The sequence below is a fragment of the Rhinatrema bivittatum genome, chromosome 1, assembly GCF_901001135.1.
Source record: "Rhinatrema bivittatum chromosome 1, aRhiBiv1.1, whole genome shotgun sequence".
NCBI classification, from domain to species: domain Eukaryota; kingdom Metazoa; phylum Chordata; class Amphibia; order Gymnophiona; family Rhinatrematidae; genus Rhinatrema; species Rhinatrema bivittatum.
In genome coordinates, this window is record NC_042615.1 from 273,360,739 (window position 1) to 273,385,716 (window position 24,978).

The 24,978-nt window shown below is 45.3% G+C and overlaps 1 protein-coding gene across 6 annotated transcripts in view; it reads left to right on the forward strand.

The window, feature by feature from the left end:
• The window catches only part of LOC115087492 (PC-esterase domain-containing protein 1A-like), a 123,900-nt gene that overhangs the window by 89,391 nt on the left and 9,531 nt on the right, over positions 1 to 24,978 (forward strand). For 4 of the 6 annotated variants that reach the window (XM_029594758.1, XM_029594768.1, XM_029594777.1 and 1 more), the window contains exon 7: positions 115 to 336. The exons of 1 other annotated variant lie outside the window; for it this stretch is intronic. In XM_029594758.1, coding sequence (XP_029450618.1) covers positions 115 to 336 — 222 coding nt within the window. The remainder of the gene's footprint in view (positions 1 to 114; positions 337 to 24,978) is intronic. One more of the 6 variants, XM_029594789.1, reaches the window with a different exon arrangement.

The following is a 24,978-nucleotide window of genomic DNA, read 5'->3' on the forward strand; positions in this document are numbered from 1 at the left end:
GTACCTACCCAGGAGTTTTGCTGATGGTTTTCTCGATTTGTGTTATGTTTTTCACTTTAAAGTAACCTTGCTCTTCAACCCCCCTTTCCTCCGTATTCCCTTATTACTTTCTAGGACCTGTGCATGATGAAAACTCTGAGTATTGTGCTCCCCGGCGATATAACAGCATGCCTTCGTTCCAGGTGGGGTACAGGCCCCGGTTCTTGCCCTCGGGCCCACCAGCTTCATACAAGTGTGGTGAGATGAATTCCCATTTCTGCGATGACAGCCCCATCCTAACCAGCAACTACTGCCTTGGATACACCAGCTTTGAACACGAGGGTTACCAGGGAAATGGTGGGTTCCCCGTATTGCTCTTTAACAAAGATGTCGCTGTGTGTGGGAGGTGAAGGGGGGGGGGGGGGGAGGGAGTCAGAGAGAGGAAGGAGCGGGCAGCGTTACTGGATTCTGTCTGATTTTATAGGCAGCCCCAATAAATCAGTTCCCCTTAATCACTGAAAATATGTCCTGCTGTACATGGTAGATTAGTTACTGGTTGGTCAGAGCTGGTTGATCTCTTACTTTTGAGATGCATTTTGCCCCTGTTGTAAAGTGTCTGCTTGTCTGTTAGTCCGTTTGTCTGTACACGTTTGTGTGGTTTCACGTGCACGGTCATGCAGCTCTAGTCAAACAGCTGTGCACTGCACAGCAAGAAGTGCAGGCAAGGAAGCCCATGGCCCTGCACTATCCTGCCATTGCTTTGAATCTGTCCTGGCGTGAGGTGGCGGCGCCATAGTGGATGGAAGAGGATCTGGCGCCTGAGCAGAGCGCTACAGGACCTGTAGGGAGCCCGGGTCCCAGTGCCTGAGCAACGTGAGCTCCAGAGCCAGTGGGGAGCCTAGGTCCTGCTGGCAAAAGAAGATCTGGCTCCCGAGCATGATGAGTCATGGACAGGTCTCATTGGTCGAAGAAAAGAAGCAGGTGCCTATGGCAGAGGGGAAGGAGAAGAGGATGGGGAGGGAAAAGAGAAAGAGGAGACAAAAGATGGGGGGGGGGGAGAGGGGAAGGGACCTGGAGAGTACAAGACGGGGGAGTGTGTCCCATAACATCTCGCCTTACCACGGATAGGAACCTCAAACGCCCCCACACCACTCCTAGACAGTCTTGTGAAACTTACCTTTGTAGAATGCTTGCAGCATGTGCTATACAACTATTTTTATTTTTTGCTTATCTACTTTTGTCATAATGCTTTCAAGTTCTTGTAGTTGTGCTGGGTGATTTAGTGCACATGCTTGGAAGGTGCCGCTGGGAATCTGGGCAGATTGTGTATTGTTTTGTGAAGGATTCAGAAAATCGTGGAACATATTTACGTTGCAGTTATAGACTGGATATGTTGACATGTTGGATTCTTTCCTTGAGCACAAGAATGCACACGGATGTTTCTGACTTCTCAATTATAGTGGGGGTTGGGGGGCATAATGAATTCTGGGGGTTTTTTTCTTGTTTTTTTTTTTTTCAATCCAGTGCAATGTTAACGGTGCTTTGTGAGATCGTTGTTCTACAGAGGAAACTTATTTGTCCTCTGTTAATGCCAAGATCACTTGGCTTTGCAGTTCGTTTGTGTAAAAACAAACAAACGTGTGTTCAAAATAAAGGCTTGATGAATTCTGTTGATAAAATTATTCAGAGTAATTTAAATTGCAAGTGGATTATGATAAATTGTAGGAGGTCCTTGCAAGATTGGAAGATTAGGCGTCCATATGGCAGATGAAATTTAATGTGGGGGAGAAGTCCATAAATTGCTATTAATAGGAAATAGCCACTGCTTGTTGCTGGCATTAGTAGCATGGGATCTGTGTAATGTTTGGGTAATTGCCAGATACTTGCGACTTGGATTGGCCACTGTTCAAGACAGGATACTGGGCTTGATGGACCCTTGGTCTGACTTAGTATGGCATATCTTATGTTCTTACATAGGGAGCATGGTTTTAAAATACAAATGAAAAATAGTGATATTCATCTTTTATAAATCCACATTTTTCCAAGTCCTTGGTCTTATAATTCTTGAAGCAGGTGCTGTGAATAGGAGAAACCTTGTTAGGAGTCAGAAATTGTCACCCTCTAGCTCTCCTCTGTCCATGTTCGCTGTAGTGTTGCCAATAACTTCATGTATGCTGCCTGATTACATATCCCTTTCTATGTGAGAATTTTTCAAAAGTTCTGTACATGGTTATTTGCATTCAGACAACAACCAACAAGGACTGAACTTCACAATCTGGGTAAACAAATAAGCATGGGGGTAGCTTGCTTATTACGGCGGTTACTACCCTAAAACAATTAAGCCTGATACATCACTTTGAATGGCGTATACAGCACTGCTCTCTGCTTAACCGGCAGGGATAAATGTGGAAAAGAGGATTTACATTCAGACAACATCCAACAAGGCATTGATCTGTGCAGTTTGGATAAACAAGCATAGGGGTAACTTGCTTGATGTGGTGGTTACTACCCTTAACCATTAAGCCTTATGCTCACCTTTGATGCAACTCCAACATTACTCTCTGCATCAATGGCAGTTACCAACAAGGGCCCTGAACTTGGTTGTTGGTGAAACAGATAAGTATGGGACAATAAATGTGGGAGCTTGCTGGGCAGACTGGATGGGCTGATTGGTCTTTTTCTGCCGTCATTTCTGTTTTCAAGGGTTCAATGGCTTTGCAAGAAAGTAGCAGTAACTTTTTTTTCTTTTAAATCAACAGTAAGCATTTTATAACAAAATTATACATGGGTTATGAAACCTTATAATGTAGCAGGAAGGATCTTTCCAATCTCTAAAACTTTCAGAAATGTGCATGGTTATGAATGTGGAGCTGATGGAAATTCCTTCAAAATGTGGTGAAAAAGAAACCGAGAAAATGAATCACTGCTTTGTATCTCTGTTGTGAGCTTTCATTCCACCTTCAGCATTGGCTGGTTTATCTAATCTGGATCTTTTCTCCTCTGGCCCCTTTCAGGTGGTTTGTGTTTGAACTTTCATTTTTCTCAATAGTTTATTTTCATTTTGACTATTGTGTTCCTACCCCTTCCCTCTAGCTGGTTGCATTCAGCTACATTAACTTCATTTTCTCTCTACACTTTTCCATTATTTTGTTTTTGATCCTTGCATTCATGGCAAAGATGTCTTCATAGCACACCAGTGGCTTTCAGGAATTCTGCTGCTGCAGACTCGAAATGGCACCAATTGGCACGCCTGAGGTCTGTTAACCTTGCCTGGGCGAACGTCATGATACAGCTGAGTGACCGAAGATATTGCCTTTAGCCGGTCAGGCCTGGTATGGGAAAGGCTTTGAGCCTAACTGTATGAAAAGAATGAGTTTTTTTAACTTCATATCTTTACTAAAGTCAAGCAATGTGACCCTTGTTATTGTGAGAATTTACAGTGTGTGGTCAGGGTATGTTGAATTAGTCATCTATTTCAGCACCTCACTTTGAGGTTAGAGCCCAGTACAGATCTTATTGTGTTGTAAATAGGTAAGTGCCTTGAATGGTTTCAAGCATTCGACATACAAGTCTTAAAAGCAGAATGAGGACACAAGACTCAACATATACCGTATTTGCCGGCGTATAGGACACACTCCCCCCCCCTGGAAATAGGTGAAAAATGAGTGCTTGCCGAAGCGCAGCTTCCCCAATCAAAATCAACTGACACTATTGATTTTGATTGGAGAAGCCGCACTTCGGCAAGCCCCTTTTGCCCAGCACCGGCCAATTGGGCGGTGCGCCCTCGCTCCCCGACGCCACCGCGTCACTCACCCTCCCCCTCCCCACCAGACGCTGTTAATTTTGATTACTGGTGCATAGGAAGAGCATTCCCTCCCTACTTACCATTACTTAGGAGGGTCCATTACAGTAACTTTAATTGGTATGTTTTGGTATGGTGTAATGTCCTGAATGATCTAGCATTCCCCACGCTCTCGCTCCCTGACGCCAGCGCGACACTCCCCCCCTCCCCCAGACGCTGTTAGTAATTTTGATTACTGCTACATAGGACCTGCAGAATCGCGCCCCAAAGTTAAATTCTTTTTTTCCTTAAAAATATATATAAAAAAGGGGATGCGCACTTATGTGCCACTGCGTCCTATATGCTGGCAAGTACGGTAACCTAGCTCTTATTTGGTCCAAATTTCTCACATTCTGTACCATCTGCTTCTAATTCTTCATTTAGGCTGGAGCCACCTCAGATCAAGATGGCTTGCTACCTAGTTTCAGAAATAGCATAGAGGCTGGTGGCACCTTCTAGGTTAACAAATTTGAAGAATAAACTTTTGAGGACAGAGTCCTCTTCATTTTACCTAGTTTGAAGGATCCCATCCTGGAGAGACTCTTAAGTTTTCTCACAAATATAACTGTCCCTGTAAATTGCAAGTTATGAACAAGTGTATTGAAGAAAGAGGCTGTGTCCAAAGACATTTTTGGACTGAGCTGCTTCCAACATAAAAGCCTGGTGGTTGTTTGCCTTCTGCAAGAATTCTTCAGAGAGAGATGGCTGCCCACCATACAAGGACACCAAGCAGAATTGTTAGTCTGGAAGAGGAGTTTTCCAGGCTGTTGTCTACATAGCAGACTTTTATACCTCAGTGGCTAGATTTCAGTTTTATTTGTTTGGAACAGTGTGCAGGAATTTGTGTTTTATCCCTAATTGTAAACACAAGGAATTCCTTTTCCATATGTTGCTCCACTTGAACATTTGGCTTTCCCTGGAGAGGGATGAGTGAGCACAATACAGGTCATTAGGCCTAGGTCTTAGTGACTGGAACTCATGATACATTTTGGCAGATTTTGTTTCAGCTAGTCACCACATTTTGGAGGTCATAAAAGTTGTGTAAACTTGAGATGGTACAAATTCTCTTTAATAGTTAAAAGACCCAAGAAGGTTACTCTGATCTGGTGGCTCTCGCTTTCCATTTTGACATAAGAACTATGAAATTGCCATAATGGGTCAGAACAAGGGTCCATCAAGCCCAGCATCCTGTTTCCAGCAGTGGCCAATCCAGGTTACAAGTTCCTGGCAATTACCCAAACACCAAGTAGATCCCAAGCCACTGATGCCAGTAATAGCAGTGGCTATTCCCTCAGTCAACTTGATTAATATTTATTTAAAATCTTTTCTATACCGTCGTTTAGTAAAGCACCATCACAACGGTTTATGTAGAGCAGCGGTTCTCAACCTATGGGTCGCGACCCCGGCGGGGGTTGAACGCCCAAAACGCAGGGGTCGCGCGCTCCCGGTCTCTCCCGCTGCCGTTGCCGCCGGGCTGTCAGCACGTTCAAGCCCAGCAGGAACGGCAGCGGCGCTAGAAGAAGCTCTGCACCCGCGGCTGGGCCTTTTCTTCTTCCTGCGCCTGCCCCCCCCTCCCGTGACCCGGAACAGGAAGTGAATCGTGGTGCGCGGGAAGGAGAGAGAGCCGCGCGAAAAAGTAGCAGCGGCGGCTGCAGCATCGGCCCCGAGCAGTTGAAGCAGCCGGTAATGGAGAAAGGAGAGAGCAGCACGAGCCTCCCGCGGCCGATGGGATTCTTCTTTCTTGGCCAGCGGAGGCTGCTGCAGCTCCCATTTGTGCTCGGGGGAGAAGAGGAAGTGAGTGAGAGAAAGAGAGAGAAGCAGCCAGCCAGCCTGTGTGTGATTGACTGGTCAGAGAGCTGATGTGTGTGTGTGTATGTGAGAGACAATGAAAGTGATTGCTCAGGGAGATGACTGTGTATGTGAGAGTGTGAGACATTAGTCAGGGAGATGACTGATGTGTATGTGAGAGTGTGAGACAGTCAGGGAGGTGACTGATGTGTGTGTGAGAGTGTGAGACATTAGTCAGGGAGGTGACTGATGTGTGTGTGAGAGAGAAAAAGCATGGAAGGGAGAAGTCTGGGTATGTGAGAAAGCATGGGCGTAAGAAGCCTGGTGTTGTGGGGGTGAAAGAAAGCATGGGAGTGAGAAACCAGGGTGAGTGTGCATGCATGAGAGAGAGAGACTGCTTGGTAAGGTGATGGTGTGTGTGAGAGAAAAAGACTGGTGTGTGTGTGTGAATGTGAGAGAATGTGATTCAGGGAATGAGAAGCCTGTGCACGTGGAGAGTGAGCATGGAAATGAGAGAGACTGGTGTGTGTGTAACAGAGAGAAAGTGATTATGGGAATGAGAAGCCTGTGCATGTGGAGAGAACAAGCATGGGAGTGAGAGACTGGTGAGTGAGTGTGTATGTGTGAGAGAGAGAGAGAGACAGAGAAAGTGATTATGAGAGTGAGAAGCCCGTATATGTAAGTAGAACACGGAAGTGGGAAGCCTGTGTGTGTGTGTGTGTGTATGGCATGAGAGAAACTGTTCAGGAAGGTGACTGGTGTGTGTGTGCCAAAGACTGTTTGGGAGATGATTGGTGTGTGAGAGACAGAAACTGGTCATGGGGGCATGACTGGTATGGTGTGTGTGTGTGAGAGACATGGGCACTAAGGAAGAGGACCATAAGTATAGAGCTTAGCTTCTACTGCTGCTTCTGGTGAGTGCCACGGCCTGCAGGGAAGGGGAGTAGGAGAGCTGCTGGAGGGGGTAAGTAAAGGTGGCTTTTTAAGTTTATTTTTCTTGACTGCCATTTTAATTGTGTGATGTCTGCTTTTTTGAAATATTTTATTGGTGTTTGGAGAATGTTTAATAGTTTTTATGCGTTTTTAATTGTTGGATGTTCATAGCTGTTTTGAAACATTTATTCTGCTTATTAGTATAGTTTTACAATTTCTGTGTGGGGATCTATAGCTGCTTGCTAGTTCTGTTTTCCTAATAAGAGGTGTATTGGTTTTTAGGACCTGATTTAATATTTGTAGTGTTGCCTTTTCATAGATAGGGTTGCTCCTGTTTGAGTGTATTCCATAATACAGGTGTAACTGTGTGCGGATTAGTTTATGTGCATTACTACAGATCCTGGGAGTATGTTAGGTCGGTTCTGTGTCTGTTACCGAGATGAGATATTTTGCTAGCATGTAAGCGTTTGTATCGGTCTTATTTGTTGTGTTTTCTCAGAGGACATGCATTGGTGGTAAACTGCTGTCTTTTCATAAGTAGGGCTATTGAGCCTGGAAATAGAAGGAGTTTGAGTTGCTGTTACTGAGATGTCACTAGAACCAGAATATCTTTTTTGTAGGGTGAGTTGTATGGGGAATGTCATAATTCTGCTTTACATCCATTATTGTGGGTCAGGGGGGTTCCTGTGGATACAAACTGTACTTTTACATCTAGCCCCGTGACGATCATGGGTCAGTGTGCCATGCATGTGAGAACCTATGGTGAGTTGAGTTACATTCACATTATAAATGTCATAATTAAATGATAAGTGTGCACTAAAATCCAACCCCATCCATAACCCCACCCCCATATGACCAAAGCCCCGCCCTCACCCCACCCTCACGGGGCGAGGGCGGGGCGAGGGGTCACCGCAACATGAGGAACTGTATTGCGGGGTCACGGCATTAGAAAGGTTGAGAACCACTGATGTAGAGGCACGAATATTTAGTTTGGTTACAAAAAATGTATTCGATGAGAGTGCCATTACAGTGTCGGTACATGCCTATATAATATAAGGTATAAGATGGGTAACATGGATCTAGTCCATTTATATGATTAATAAGGTAATCATACAAGAATGTGTTTAAACTAAAGTTCTCTAGCACTATCATTTCAGAATGAAAATAAAAGAATGCAAAAATGTGTGACCATGCATCTTGATAACCTTATTCCGTGTTTCTTATTCTCCGTTCTCATTGTAAAATGCAGTTAATGGACTTCTCCAGAAACTTATCCAAAACTTTTTTTAAACCCAGGTACACTAACTGCATTAATCACATCCTCTGGCAACAAATTCCAGAGCTTAATTGTGCGTTAAATAAAAAGAATTTTCTCTGATTAGTTGTGCTACATGCTAACTTCATGGAGTGCCCCATAGTCCTTCTAGTATCTGAAAGAGTAAATAACCAATTCACATTTTCCTAGCGTGTAGCCAGATGGGTATTGTGCCCTCCTGATAGCAGATGGGAGACAGTTAGATTTCAAAGCTGATGTCAGCCTACATATATCCATGCAGCATGCTTAGCTCTTCAGTATTTCTCAGTCTCCAATAGCAGATGCGGACACTATCCAAAAGAATAGTGTAACATTTACAAAAAAAAGAAGAAAATTCACCTTTAAGAAGAGAGCCCTCCTTCTCCTGCGGTGAAACCTAACGGTCCCTCCCCCAGTCGAGACTTTCCTGAGGTTGATTTGATATCCCTCAGAGGTGAGCTTAGTCCACCGGCTGATTCCCGGTTTGGACGTTGCCCCCAGGGTGGCTGAAAGGCAGCGGGTGCAGATTAGAGCATGGCGGTAAAGGTATTTCCCTCTCCCCCCGCAGCTGGAGACCGCCCGGCACGCGACTGGTAAGAGGCGAGAACAGGTAAGGTAGAAACCTTTTCTTCTAAGTCTCCGGTCTCCAAGGCTCGAACAGCCGCACCGACCTTCTTCAGAGGTTTAAATCGGGTTGAGCAGCCTTCCTCTGGCTAGGCCCCGATCTGTTCAAGGGTCCACACACGTGGAGACCCTCTGGGGGTGGGGGGGGGGGGGGGGGTCGCCATCTTGTTGCTGGGGTCGTCTGCACCATCTTCCCCCTTCGCCGTCAGTACACGCAGAGCAGGCCACAGGCCCGAGGCACCTAACTCGAGCGCGTCCGTAGGGATACACGCTTAACTGCGCGCACATCTGGGTTGTGCGCACAGCAGCGTGCATAACTGCCATGCGCACAAAATCCATCGCCTGCACGCATAACTTGTGTGTACGTACTGCGCATAACTTCTGCGCTCCCAACGCGCACAACTAAGAGCATCCGTGCGCATAACTCTTGCACAGACAAATTTTTAAACTCTACACTCACACAAACAATGGCACCACAATCCAAGAAGGCCAAAGGGCCCTTTCTTTACCCAGCCTGCCACTTGAGAGCTGCATAGCCTGAATTAGAATCTCTTCTGTGCCAGCAGTGTGAACAGAACCAGGGAGGACCCAATCAAGAACCAGGGAGGACCCAATCAAGACCTCCCACAGCCAGGAGTGGGATCCGGAACCACTGATAATGTGTCCAACTCTGCACCCCCACAGGAAAGTTTCTCCGGGGCTACCACTACAATCCCTTCTGGCATCAACATGGACCCAGGAACCTTCTCCTGGGTGGAATTTTTCAAAGGGCTGCAAACCTTTGTTCAGGTGCAACCAGCCCCAGATATCCACTTGCCTCAAACTCTGCCGGAAGCACAAGCACTTCCCAGAACTTCCCGAGGCTCTAGAGACATGCCTTTCCTATCCAAGATCATCCTGGATGGGGAGCCAGACACCACAGAGGAGGAAACAGACTCCCTGGAAGAAGGGGAAATCCCCCCAGGGATGGAGCCATACAGGACCATGCTCCGATTCTTCCACAAAGACTAATTACCAGCCCTCGTGTCCCAAACTATGAAGACACTGGGTCTCCCAGGCACGGACCCTACATTGGAACCTAAAAAGAATACAGACAAATTTATGAGATCACCGTGCCGCTCCCACTCCCAAGAAACTGGCAGTGGAAACCACGCTAGCAAGACTACTCAGCCTGAAGGCAATAACTCCGGTGCCTACGTCTCAACAAAATACTGGTCACTATTCCATCTATTTTATCGTTTCCAAGAAAGAAGGAATATTCCGACCCATCCTGGACCTCAAGGCCGTCAACCGTTACCTGAAGGTACCACACTTCCGCATGGAAATCCTACGCTCTGTTATGGCAGTGCAACCAGGAGAATTCTTAACCTCCCTGGACCTATCCAAAGCCTACCTTCACATCCCGGTCCATCAGGACCACCAGCGCATCCTGCGCTTTGTGATACTGGGCAATCATTACCAATTTCGAGCGCTACCCTTTGGACTATCCACAGCTCCCAGAACCTTCACCAAAATTATGGTGGTGGTAGCGGCTGCACTAAGGAAAGGAGGAGTTCTGGGTCATCCTTACTTGGACGATTGGCTAATCAGAGCAAAGTCTCCAGAAGAGTTGCCACGCGACCACCAGAGTCAAGAACTTACTACAAGAACTCGGGTGGGTCGTGAACACAGCCAAGAGCTGCCTACAGCCCTCCCAGTCACTAGAATACCTGGGAGTCCGGTTCGATACCAAGCTGGACAAGGTCTACCTTCCCCCTCCAAGGAGAAGGAAACTGATAGGTCAATTACGAAACCTGTTGAACTCTGTTCACCCCAAGGTATGGGACTACCTTCATGTCCTCGGCCTCATGACCTCAACTTTGGAAGTTGTTCCGTGGGCAAGGGCCCATATGTGACCACTACAATGCTCCCTATTGTCATGATGGAATCCAGTGTCCCAGAACTACTCAATTTGCCTCCAGCTACCGACAGAGGTTCGGCATCAGCTTCAATGGTGGCTACGAGAAGAACACTTAAGCAGAGGCGTAAATCTGTCCGCACCGAAGTGGATCTTGCTCACCTCTGACACGAGTCTGCAAGGGTGGGAAGACCACTGTCAGGAACTAACAGCCCAGGGACAATGGAACAAAGAAGAGATGGAATGGAACATAAACCGCCTGGAAGTTCGAGCGGTCAGACGAGCCTGCCTGCAATTCAGCCACAGACTCCGAGGCGAGTCTATCAGTCATGTCTGACAGCGCCACAACTGTGGCCTACATCAGCCGCCAGGGAGGAACCAGGAGTCAGCAGATATCTCTGGAAATAAGACCCTCTCATGGAGTGGGCAGAAACAAACCTGCAAGGGATTTCGGCCTCCCACATCGCGGGAAAAGACATCTCAGCGGATTATCTCAGCAGAAAGAGCCTAGACCCGGGGGAATGGTTGCTGGCGGACACAGCCTTCCAGATGATAGTGAATCGATGGGGTCCCCTAGCCATGGACCTCCTAGCAACGAGAACCACAGTCTCAAGGAATAGTCTCTCTCGTCCAGAACTGGTCAGAGGAAGACCTCCTGTATGCCTTCCCACCCTGGCCGCTTCTGGGCAGGGTCATTCACAAGACAGAGCACCACAAGGGACTAGTCCTATTTCTTGCCCCGGATTGGCGGGGAATCCTCTGTGTCTACCGCCATACAGGGACCTTCTGCAGCAGGGACCGATCTCCCACGAAGACCTGGCTTGATTCTCTCTTATGGTATGCCCCTTTAGAGGACTAACCTAAAGAAGCGCCGCTACTCAAAAGCCGTGATTGACACCCTGCTCCGGGCACGCAAGTTCTCCACATCTCTGTCTTACATAAGACTGGAGAGTATTTGAAGCCTGGTGTGAAGACCGCGCCCTCCTTCCGAGGACAGCCAAGATTCCCACGATCCTAGAATCCCTCAGGATGGCATGCAGAAGGGGTTGAATCTCAACTCTCTCAAGGTTCAAGTCTCTGCACTCGCCTATTTCAGGTCCGAAGTGGACGGTATCAGACTATCAGCTCATCCTGATGTGTCTCGCTTCCTGAAAGGAGTCAAACAACTCCGGCCACCTCTAAAGTGGCCAGTGCCTCTATGGAACCTCAACCTAGTACTAGACTTCCTAGCACGGAAGTCCTTCAGATCAACAAGTGGCCTGTCTCTACACCTCCTGACCTTAAAGACTGCATTATTGAACGCAATATGCTCAGCTCGGCGCATCTCCGAACTTCAAGCATTATCCTGTTGAGATCCATTCCTCAGGTTCACCCCAGGCACCATACAGCTGTGTGTACGGTACCATCCTTCCTTCCGAAAGTGGTTTCCCAGTTCCATATGAACCAGATCATATCCTTACCATCACCAGATGAACACAGAGATTTGGAAGACTCACACCTCCTTTACCACCTTAATGTCGGCAGAATCCTAGTCCGATACCTCAAGAGATCGGAATCCTTGTGCAAAACTATCACCTGTTCATTTTTCATAGCAGGAAGAAACAAGGGGAAGCGGCATCGCGGGCGACCATAGCTGCTGGATCAAAGAAGTCATTAATGCTGCCTACATGGAGGCAGGAAAACCACTACCTCTACAGGTCAAGGTGCATTCTACAAGGGCCCAGGCAGTCTCCTGGGCTGAAACCAGGCTGCATTCACCAGCCGAGATCTGTCGGGCGGCGACATGGTCCTCCCTACACACCTTCTCCAGATTCTACCGCCTGGATGTCCAGGCCAGGGAGGATACAGCTTTCACAAGGGCAGCACTAAGTGGGCCACGGGCAGCCTTCCACCCGGTAGGGGAGTAGCTTTTGTACATCCCATTGGTCCTGAGTCCATCTGGCTACATGCTAGGAAATGGAGAAATTACTTACCTGATAATTTTGTTTTCCTTTGTGTAGACAGATGGACTCAGCATCCCTCCCACGGCTGCTCCAGAAATAGAGAACCTCCGATATCAATTTCGAGACTGTACAGGTAATCCTCGGCCTACCTTTATAAGACACCTGCAGTTACCTAGGTGTCGGTGTTTATTGTTTCAGCGCACCGGCGGTCTCCAGTGCCAAAAAGCTTTTATATATATATATCAGTTGAACCTGTTCAAAGTTAATCAAGTATACTCAAGTGTAATCAAGTATCAAGCAACATATATCCACACTGGCTTTTCGAGGAGAATACTGAAGAGCTAAGCATGCTACATGGGTATATGTAGGCTGACTTCAGCTTTGAAGTCTGACTCAGTCTCCCAACTGCTATCAGGAGAGCACAATACCCATTGGTCCCGAGTCCATCTGTCTACACTAAGGAAAACAAAATTATCAGGTAAGTAATTTCTCCATTACCCGTTCTAGACCTCTTATGATTTTAAAGATCTCTATCATATCCCCCCCTCAGCCGTCTCTTCTCCATGCTGAACAGCCCTAACCTCTTTAGCCTTTTCTCATAGGAGAGCTGTTCCATCCCCTTTATCATTTTGGTTGCCCTTCTTTGTATTTTTCCACTGCAACTATATCTTTTTTTGAGATGCAGTGACCAGAATTGTACACAGTACTTGAGGTGTGGTCTCACTATGGAGCAATATAGAGGCATTATGACATTTTCCTTTTATTCACCATTCCCTTCCTAATAATTTCTAACATTCTGTTTGCTTTTTTTGACTTCCGCAGCACACTGAGCCGACAGTTTCAATGTATTATCCGCTATGATGACTAGATCTTTTTCCTGGGTGGGTGGTAACTCCTAATATGGAACCTTCATCGTGTAACTACCGCATGGGTTATTTTTCCCTATATGCAACACCTTGCACTTGTTCCCATTAAATTTCATCTGCTATTTGGATTCCCAATCTTCCAGTTTCGCAAGGTCCTCCTGCAATTTATCACAATCTGCTTGTGATTAATTACTCTGAATAATTTTGTATCTACAAATTTGATAACCTCACTCATCGTATTCCTTTCCAGATCATTTATAATTATATTGAAAAGCACCAGTCCAAGTACAAATCCCTGAGGCATTCCACTGTTCACCCTTTTCCACTGAGAAAGTTGACCATTTAATCCTACTCTGTTTCCTGTCTTTTAACCAGTTTGTAATCCACAAAAGAACATCGCCTCCTATCCCATGACTTTTTAGTTTTCTTAGAAGCCTCTCATGAGGGCCTTTGTCATACACCTTCTGAAAATCCAAATACACTACATCTACTGGTTCACCTTTATCCACATGTTTATTAACTCCTTCAAAAAATGAAGCAGATTGGTGAGGCAAGAATTCCCTTGCGTAGATCCATGTTGACTGTGTTCCATTAAACCATGTCTTTCTATATGCTCTGTAATTTTGATCTTTAGAATAGTTTCCACTATTTTTCACAGCACTGAAGTCAGGCTTATTGATCTATAGCTTCCTGGATCGCCTCTGGAGCCCTTTTTAAATATTGGGGGTTACATTAGCCACTCTCCAGTCTTCAGGTGCAATGGTTGATTTTAATGAAAGGTTACAAATATCTAATAAATCTGAAATTTCATTTTTGAGTTCCTTCAGACCCCTGGAATGCACACCATCCATTCTAGGTGATTAGCTACTCTTTAGTTTGTCAATCTGACCTACTGCATCTTCCGGGTTCTCACTGATTTGGTTCAGTTCATCTGACTCATCACTCCTTGAAAACCATCTCTGGAACCAGTATCTCCCCAGCATCCTCATTAGTAAGCAGATAAGCAATGAATTTATTTAGTCTTTCTGCAATGGCCTTATCTTCCCTAAGAGCCCATGTAACCCCCTCTGTCATCTAACGGTCCAACCGACTCCCTCACAGGTTTCTTGCTTCGGAAGTATTTTAAAATTTTTATTATGAGTTTTTGCCTCTGTGGCCAACTTCAAATTCTCTCTTAGCCTACCTTATCAATGTTTTACACTTGACAATCCTTATGCTTTTTCCTATTTTCTTCAGATGGATCCTTCAGATTTTTGAAGGATTTTTTTTTTTTTTTTTTTGCTAAAATAGCCTCTTTCACCTCACCTTTTAACCATGCTGGTAATCATTTTGCCTTCCTTTCATCTTTCTTAATGCATGGAATACTTGCCATTCCATATCCAAGATGTTGAAATTGTGCTGTCTATAGGTGTGCCCAATATGTTAATCTAGAAGTTCTGCACTGTCCTGGGCTCTGCCTTAAAACTGGGATATCACTGGGAGAAGATGTTCTGTTGACCTGGTTCAGGGATTACAAGTTGTCATATAGGAATATAGGTTTTAATAATGCACAAACTTCAAATCTTTTCCATCAGAAAGGAAACAGTAGAATTAGGAGGTCACGAAATGAAACTGCAGGGAGGAGATGACTCAGAACTAACATCAGGAAATATTTCTTCCATGGTGGTAGATTCTTGGAATGCCCTTCCGGAGAAGATGGGGAAGAAGAAACAGTCAATGAATTCAAAAGGGCATGAGATATAAATACTGTGGATCCCTAAAGGCTAGAGAATGGAAATGAAGAAGAGTGATTGGGGTTACCTGCATGGAGCGGCAGTTACTTCCCTTAACAGAAGACATGGAGATTACTACTCTCAATCAGTAGTGCTGATGCTTTTAAGACAATTGCAACATCACTTCTCACTTCAGTGGGAGTGGAGTGGAGGGGAAGGGGAACTGGATACAGGCAACAACCAACATGGGCCCCTGACTCTTACAGTCTGGGGTACTGACACGCAGACATAAGGGAAAAAGCACAGGATGGCTTCTATGTCCAAGTCCCAAAGCAAAGAATGTTAAGCAGCATTGTCTGAATTATCAAGAAGGCTCCTCATAGAGTTAAAATGTTGCTAGCAGTAACTTATAGGTTTGACAGTTGGTTTTGATTGTAAATATTACTACTGTTATCATAAGGTTTGGAGGTAACGGCGCGGCAATTACAACCCTTGAGAGAAACATAGGGGTATCCTGCACAGAGCAGCAGATACTAACATAAGAAGCTTTCTGGGGAGACTGGATGGGCAATTTGGTCCTTTCTGCTGACATTACTATGTTACTACAGTTGTGTTCACAAGTTTACATACACCTGGCAAAATTTGTAAGATGTGTAGCATTGCAAGACAAAACAGATGTCTGTTATTTTTAATGTTTCAAATTGTGCTATTCTATGATGCATAATAGTTTAAATCATTAAACCATCGCAATAAAGTCCTTTTCAAAAATGTACATACTCTTAATTCTTAATATCATGTATTGCCCCCTTTGCATTAATGACAGCTTGCAGTCTTTTATGATAGTTGTGAATGAGGCCCTTCGTTTTCTCATGTGGTAAAGCTGCCCATTCCTTTTGGCAAAAAGCCTTCAGATACCATAAATTCTTTGGTTTTCTAGCATGAACTGCATGTATGAGATCTCACCAAAAGGCTCAATTAGGTTGAGGGAGTCTCTAATACAAAACTAAACAATATACAAGAAAGTGATCAAATAGTCGTGAGATTTGGGGCGATTAGATATTGCTGGTATTAGAGTAGGTTTTTCTCCCTGATGAAGCCCGGTTGGGTGAAAAAAGGGTCCCTTATAGGAGTTTTCTGATGTGAATACATCTTCAGTGGTGTTCTCTGAAAGGTTGTTAATATAAGTGTTGTCCAATAAGCAGTGGGTACACAGTGCTGAGAAGACAGAAACGACAGTGAATACTGCATGAAGGTTGAAAATACCAAGCGGTTCTATTGAAGGGGTAATCACTGAGAGCGCTAGTGAGAGCCCCTTTGTGATAATACAAAGTAGTTACATTAAATTGAATTCATTGTTAAGTGTGAGTCAACCATGCATGTTTTAGTTTAGATGAGTATGAATGGTTCACAGGTCAAGCAGGATGGTAGTCCTCGCATATGGGTGACATCACAGGATGGAGCCCAATCATGGAACACTTTTGTCAGAGTTTCTAGAACTTTGACTGGCACCTACTGGGCATGCCCAGCATGGCACTAAACCTGCAGCCAGCAGGGGTCCCCTTTCAGTCTTCTTTTTTCCGCACAGCAGTAGCCACGCGGATTAAGGAGCTCCACAGAGATTCTGGACAGGAATTTTCCTCACGGAATTACTAAAAACTTTCATACCCCACAAGAGTCCCACTCCCAAATTTTTGATTCCGCAGTAGTCCGGTAAGTCTCTTACCCGTTTTCGGTCTATTCCCGTCTAGTTTGGCCCTTGCGGCCTTATGGCCGTCGACCGCACCGCGGCTCAATTTTTCAAAGGTCATGGCGTCGGGGTTCCGTCTGTGCCCGGACTGTACTCGCACCATGTCCATAACAGACCCTCATAAAGTCTGTATAATGTGCCTTGGGTGCAAGCATGATGTCCTGACTTTCACCAAATGTGCCTTAATGACACCAAAAGGTCACAAAGCCAGAATGGAGAAAATGCAACTTCTTTCATTCCCAAACTCAGATGCCGTCGATTGCATCGACGTAGTCCGAACCAGCACCGACCACTTTGTGCCAGCATCGGGCACCGGCCGGTGACTGTCCGGCGTCGACGACTTCCTGGCCATCGACTGCCTCTACTCCCCCTCAGGATCGAGGGGATCATAGAGAGAAACATCTTCATCGACACCGAAAGCCTCGGACCACTGATGAAAGAAAATCATCGACTTCGCCATTGTCCGAGCCACCATCAAAGAAACCCTGTCCAGATGAGGGAAGTACTGGAGGCAGAGCCTCGACCAGGAATACTGTTGTCCCGTCCTTCTCAGGTTCCTAGAGGGACAGGTGCTGATCCCTATGACACCTGGATTGACGATTCATCTCATGACAGCAATGACTTACCATCTCCTCCTCCTCCTACTGAAAGCAGGAAGCATTCTCCTCCAGAGGTCTTGTCCTCTTTTGTGAAGGAAATATCTGAGTTGGTTCCTTTCCAATTACAGACTGAGCAAGATGATAGGCACCAAATGATGGAGCTGTTACAATTCCTGGATGCGCCCAAGGAAATAACCTCCATCCCTATTCATCAGGTCCTTTTGGATCTTCTCAAAAAGAACTGGGAACACACTGGTTCGGTAGCTCCAGTCAACCGAAAGGCAGATACCACTTACCTGGTCCAGTCAGCCCCAGGGTTCCAGAAACCTCAGCTGGATCACCAATCTGTGGATGTAGAATCTGCCCAAAAGAGGGCACGACGCTCAAAACCCCACTTTTCCTTCCCCCCAGGTAAGAAGCAGAAATTCCTGGATGCCATTGGCCGGCGTGTCTTCCAGGGATCAGTGCTCATCTCTCGGATCTCCTCTTACCAGCGATCCCAGTATAATAGGGTCTTATTCAAGCAGCTACAGGACTTTGCAGAGTCGCTACCTCAACAATTCCAAGAACAGCTTAAAACCCTGGTACACAAGGATTTTGAAGGCAGGGAAGCATGAATAAGATCCTCTTATATCTTCGACACCGCTTCCAGGGTATCTGCGGCTGCCATTTCTGCAAGAAGATGGGCCTGGCTTAAGTCTTCGGACTTGCACCCTGAAGTACAAGACAGATTGTCCGATCTGCCTTGCATAGGAGACAATCTGTTTGGCGAACAGATCCAGCGGACGGTAGCGGAACTCAAGGAGCATCATGAGACCCTTTGCCACCTCTCTCTGATGCCTTCTGAGTATTCCTCCAAACAGCCATTCAGGAAGGATACTAAAAAGTCAATCTTCTGTCCAAAGAAGTCCTGTCACCACCGTCTAGAACTCGTTCCATGAGACCTTTCCAGAAGGAAAAGTAAAAGCCCCGCTCTCCTGCAGCGATACCAAATGGACCCTCCCCCAGTTGAGAATTCCTGAGGTGATTTCCGAGGTCCCTCAGATGTGCACCTTGGTTCAGCAGCTGATTGTTCAGCTGGCACAGACTTAGCTGATTGTACAGCTTAAAAGCAGAGGGTGCAGGAAGCCGAGTGCGGCAGTGACAGTAGATGCCCTCTTCCCCTGCAGTCAGACCATCTCTATACTCAGTTCTCTATACTCAAATGGGAAGGACTGAGCTCGGGTAAGTTTAAAAAAAAAAAAAAAAAAGTCAGAGTAGAGGGGTTGTGTAGGATTTCCTCTGGTCTCCATGCTCTGCGTGCTGTTGCGATATTCGTTCCCATTCCCATTGGGGTTAAGGGAACTGGGCAGCCTGGGTGGACTAGGCCCCACTGCTAGGCTTTTTCCTGTGCGCCGCTTGGTAGGCCGTGGCGGCATTTTCGCATGCTTTTCTACATGTTCGGCTGCCATCTACAGGACCATTGGTGTGAGTAGGTATCTGGCTGTGTATCTAACTTGTGTGCTCATCATTCCCTGTGCGCACACAACACTTATCAGTATGCTCAGGTTTGGCGCAGTGGTTCAGTGGGCTTAGTTTTGCAGTGCATAGACTTGGGACACCTAATTTTTTGTGTGCAAAAATTTTGTGTGCTTAAAAATTTCAGCGTGATCAGCTGGACGCATTTCTTCATTCACCTATTAAGAGTACTGACAACCTAATGGTGCCGGTGACCAAGAAATGTAAGCGCCTTTTTCTCTCTGTTGCCTGTCATATTAGGGCATTTCAGCCTAGAGTGCCCGTTAACGTGTCTGCGCTGCTAAGCCTGGTTCTTCCCAGCCTGATGATTGCTGGGTTAAGGACTTGTCCGGAGGAGCGCCTGATAAGCAACTCCCTTGACTGGTGGTTCCACAGGGGATGGCAGCTCAGTAGGCACCGCTCCAGTACCTTCTGGTTTTGGCATGGATCCTTCTGCCCAATCCTGTCAGGTGAGATCAGATCTTCAGGCGGTGGTTTAAGCACTGAAGCACAACTCAGTTAGCTATGGGTATTCCCAACAGGAATCCGGATGGCACTGATAATGAGGTAGATCCTGACTCTCTGGAAGATGGGGAAATACCTCTGGGACTGGAACTGTATACGACCATTATGGTTCTTTCATAGAGATGAGCTGCCGGCCCTGATTTCCCAGCCTTCGAAAATATTGGGAATTCCTGGGGCAGATTCTATGTCTGAGCCAAAGAAAAATCCCATTTTAGTTTCCTTGCGTACAGCTGCTTGTTTGTTTTTGGTTTTTTTTTTCTTGTTATGGAAGCCATTCAAGAATTGATTGATCTTGAATGGGACGCTCCGGAGGCAAATTTCAAAGGGGGTCTGATGTTGGAAGGCCTGTACCCCCTAGATCCAGTGGTGAGAGAGCACCTGTGTTTTTGGAACGTGGATGTGCTTACATAAGAAATTGTCATATTGGGTTAGACCAAGGGTCCATCAAGCCCAGCATCCTGTTTCTAACAGTGGCCAATCCAGGCTACAGGTACCTGGCTAGTACCCAAAAACTAAGTATACCCCATGCTACTGATGCTAATAATAGCAGTGGCTATTTTCTAAGTGGACTTAGCGGATGACTATCCCCATGGAGGGAGGAGCAGCCTTGAAGGATGTGCATGATAGGAGGATTGAGGCCATCCTTAAGCACTTGAAGCAGTGACATTGCAAATAGCTTCCCGTTGTGTCCTGGTGGCTCGTTCTTCTCTGCTTCTCTCAGGAAGTTGATAATTCTTGAGTGAGTTCCAGAGCCGTTATGAAACCCGCCACCGCTTTTTTAGCAGATGTGGGCTGCGATTTAGTCCTTATCTTGGCTAGAGGAGTGGCTTTGGTAATAGCAGCCTGGCGTCAATTATGGCTGCAAGATTGGTCGGCCGACGCAACCTCCAAAGCTAATCTTGTAAAATTGCCTTTTAAAGGCTCGCTCTCATTTGGTTCGATTCCGCTTGCCAATGGAAACCTGCTCTTACCTCCAGTGGTGGTTGCAGGAGGATCATCCGAGAAAGGGAGTTTCTTTGACTGGTTGATACTTACGACAGATATATATACGGAAACACCAACTATACTCATTATCAGAGTAGAATTAGTCTAATATAGACTGCGTACATGTTATAATCTTAGGTCATATAGAGAGAAAATCCTTTAGAATTTTTGTTTAGCAAGTAAAAATCCACTTATCTTAATGAGCAAACTTATGTTCTATTTCGGATTTAGTGCTGCCCGACACAGCTGCGATGTTTCATGGATATCTGCATCAGGGGCATAAAGGAGAAACAATAACTATGCAACTCAACAATAATCAAATCAAGGCAACGTATAGAATACATGCAAATTGGATACATATCTCATACTTTAAGCACAAAACGATGTTACTAGGTCTCAACTAAGAACATAAGAAAATGCCATACTGGGTCAGACCAAGGGTCCATCAAGCCCAGCATCCTGTTTCCAGCAGTGGCCAATCCAGGCCATAAGAACCTGGCAAGTACCCAAAAAGTAAGTCTATCCCATGTTACCATTGTTAATGGCAGTGGCTATTCTCTAAGTGAACTTAATAGCAGGTAATGGACTTCTCCTCCAAGAACTTATCCAATCCTTTTTTAAACACCGCTATACTAACTGCACTAACCACATCCTCTGGCAACAAATTCCAGAGTTTAATTGTGCGTTGAGTAAAAAAAAACTTTCTCCGATTAGTTTTAAATGTGCCCCATGCTAACTTCATGGAGTGCCCCCTAGTCTTTCTACTATCCGAAAGAGTAAATAACCGATTCACATCTACCCGTTCTAGACCTCTCACAATTTTAAACATCTCTATCATATCCCCCCTCAGCCGTCTCTTCTCCAAGCTGAAAAGTCCTAACCTCTTTACTCTTTCCTCATAGGGGAGCTGTTCCATTCCCCTTATCATTTTGGTAGCCCTTCTCTGTATCTTCTCCATCGCAATTATATCTTTTTTGAGATGCGGCGACCAGAATTGTACACAGTATTCAAGATGCGGACCCACCATGGAGCGATACAGAGGCATTATGACATTTTCCGTTTTATTCACCATTCCCTTTCTAATAATTCCCAACATTCTGTTTGCTTTTTTGACTGCCGCAGCACACTGAACCAACGATTTCAATGTATTATCCACTATGACACCTAGATCTTTCTTGGGTTGTAGCACCTAATATGGAACCCAACATTGTGTAATTATAGCATGGGTTATTTTTCCCTATATGCATCACCTTGCACTTATCCACATTAAATTTCATCTGCCATTTGGATGCCCAATTTTCCAGTCTCACAAGGTCTTCCTGCAATTTATTACAATCTGCTTGTGATTTAACTACTCTGAACAATTTTATGACATCTGCAAATTTGATTATCTCACTCGTCGTATTTCTTTCCAGATCATTTATAAATATATTGAAAAGAAAGGGTCCCAATACAGATCCCTGAGGCACTCCACTGTCCATTCTCTTCCACTGAGAAAATTGTCCATTTAATCCTACTCTGTTTCCTGTCTTTTAGCCAGTTTGCAATCCACGAAAGGACATCGCCACCTGTCCCATGACTTTTTACTTTTCGTAGAAGCCTCTCATGAGGAACTTTGTCAAACGCCTTCTGAAAATCCAAGTATACTACATCTACCGGTTCACCTTTATCCACGTGTTTATTAACTCCTTCAAAAAAGTGAAGCAGATTTGTGAGGCAAGACTTGCCCTGGGTAAAGCCATGCTGACTTTGTTCCATTAAACCATGTCTTTCTATATGGTCTGTGATTTTGATGTTTAGAACACTTTCCACTATTTTTCCTGGCACTGAAGTCGGGCTAACCGGTCTGTAGTTTCCCGGATCGCCCCTGGAGCCCTTTTTAAATATTGGGGTTACATTTGCTATCCTCCAGTCTTCAGGTACAATGGATGATTTTAATGATAGGTTACAAATTTTTACTAATAGCTCTGAAATTTCATTTTTTAGTTCCTTCAGAACTCTGGGGTGTATACCATCCGGTCCAGGTGATTTACTACTCTTCAGTTTGTCAATCTGGCCTACCACATCTTCTAGGTTCACCGTGATTTGATTCAGTCCATCTGAATCATTACCCATGAAAACCTTCTCCATTACGGGTACCTCCCCAACATCCTCTTCAGTAAATACTGAAGCAAAGAAATCATTTAATCTTTCTGCGATGGCCTTATCTTCTCTAAGTGCCCCTTTAACCCCTCGATCATCTAACAGTCCAACTGACTCCCTCACAGGCTTTCTGCTTCGGATATATTTTAAAAAGTTTTTACTGTGAGTTTTTGCCTCTACAGCCAACTTCTTTTCAAGTTCTCCCTTAGCCTGTCTTATCAATGTCTTACATTTAACTTGCCAACGTTTATGCTTTATCCTATTTTCTTCTGTTGGATCCTTCATCCAATTTTTGAATGAAGATCTTTTGGCTAAAATAGCTTCTTTCACCTCCCCTTATCCATGCCGGTAATCGTTTTGCCTTCTTTCCACCTTTCTTAATGTGTGGAATACATCTAGATTGTGCTTCTAGAATGGTATTTTTTAACAATGACCACGCCTCTTGGACATTTTTTTACTTTTGTAGCTGCTCTTTTCAGTTTTTTTTCTAACAATTTTTCTCATTTTATCAAAGTTTCTGTTTTGAAAGTTTAGCACGAGAGCCTTGGATTTGCACACTGTTCCTCTTCCAGTCATTAAATAAAATTTGATCATATTATGATCACTATTGCCAAGCGGCCCCACCACGATTACCTCTCTCACAAAGTCCTGTGCTCCAGTGAGAATTAGATCTAAAATTGCTCCCTCTCTCGTAGGTTCCTGAACCAATTGCTCCATAAAGCCATCATTTATTCCATCCAGGAACATTCTCTCTAGCGTGTCCCGATGATTTATTTATTTATTTATTTATTTATTTAACAGTTTTTTATACTGACCTTCATAGTAAATTAAACCATATCGGATCGGTTTACATAAAACAAGGGTATAACAGAAGCAATAAATAAAAGTAATTAACAAGAGAAGAGAGTAAGATAAAGTTACATTTAACAAGGAGTAAAAACTTGGGAAGCTTAAGAGCTGGAAGGAAGATAAAGGTCAAAAATAATAGAAGAAGCATAATCCAAAAGGAATTTGGATTAGAGCAAAAAGATGCTTTCCTCAGTAAGTGCCAGAGTTCTTCGTTTGAAGGTTGTAGGACTTTAATCTTCTAAATCCAAGTGAGGAAAAAGAAGACTAAGGGTTGTCTGGAGGATCATCAAAGGCTTGGTGGAATAGCCACGTCTTAAGTTTTTTTCTGAACGTAATGAGACAGGGTTCTAGTCGGAGGCTTGAAGGAATGTTGTTCCAAATAGATGGACCTGCTATAGAAAAAGCTCGGTCTTTGGTCGAGGAAAGTCGTGAGGCTTTAGTTGGGGGGTAATTCAAAGTACCTTTATGATTATCTCTAATTGGCCTATTGGAGGAATGAATTTTGAAGGGGATTTCAAGGTCGAGTTGGAGTTGATGATGGATGGACTTATGTATTAAGGTGATTGCTTTATAAAGGATTCTAAAATTTACTGGTAGCCAATGTAGGTTTCTGAGTATGGGAGAGATGTGATTTCCTTGGCTGGTGTTAGTCAGTAATCTTGCTGCAGCGTTTTGAATCATCTGAAGCGGTTTAGTGGTCGATTTGGGTAGGCCAAGGAGGAGGGCACTGCAATAGTCTATCTTGGAGAATAACAACGCCTGGAGTACTGTTCTGAAATCTTTGAAAAAAAGAAGTGGCTTGAGACAGATATCATGATACATTTACTAGAAAAATTAAAGTGCAAAAGGTTAGTTTCCTAGCATGTAGCAGATGGACCCAGGACCAATGGGTATAGTGTACTCCTGATAGCAGTTGGAGACTGATCAGATTTCAATCTGACGTCAGCCCTAGTACATATACCCCTGCAGGAAGTGCAGCTCTTCAGTATTTTCCGTCTCCATAGCAGTTCGGGACTCTATGCACGCTAGCACAGCGTTAGAGTAAATTTTACAAAGAAAACCCAAAACAAGAAGAAATCTTACCTTTACAGATGAGTCCCGCTCTCCTGCGGTGACACCCATTGGGTCCCTCCCCCAGTTGAGAATTCCCGAGGTGATTTCCACGATCCCTTGGAGGTAAGCCTCGGTCCGGCGGCCGACCCTCGGCGGGGACCTAGCTCCCGACATCGGGTGAGGCTGAGAAGGCAGCGGGTGCCACTTCGAGCACGGCGGTGAAGGTATTTTCCCTCTCCCCCTGCAGCCGGAGACCACCCGGAATGAGACCGGGAAGTGCCGAGACACAGTAAGGTAGAAATCTATTTAAAAGTCTCCGGTCTCCGAAGCTCAAGGAGTCGAACAGGTTGTCAGCTGGGACCAGTGTCATCTGGTTGATCTGCCCTAGCAGGGCTAGACCCCGGTCAGATCCAAGGGTCCTCCCACGTGGAGACCCTCCGATGTGGTCGCCATATTGTCTGCATGATCGCAGTCACCTTTTTAATCTGTTCACCGCCCTGTCCGCCGTTCTGACCTGTGCGCACAGAGGGGAGCCGTGCACACATTGTCGCGTGTATAAATACCTTGTGCGAAAATCGTTGAGCGCCCAAGTACCATGCGCACAAGCAACGTGCTTGGCTACGTGTTTACTGTGCCGGGCGCATACCTTCGGTCTGGGCACACAACAGTGTGCACACCCCCCTGAGCGCGTACCAATCCTACACG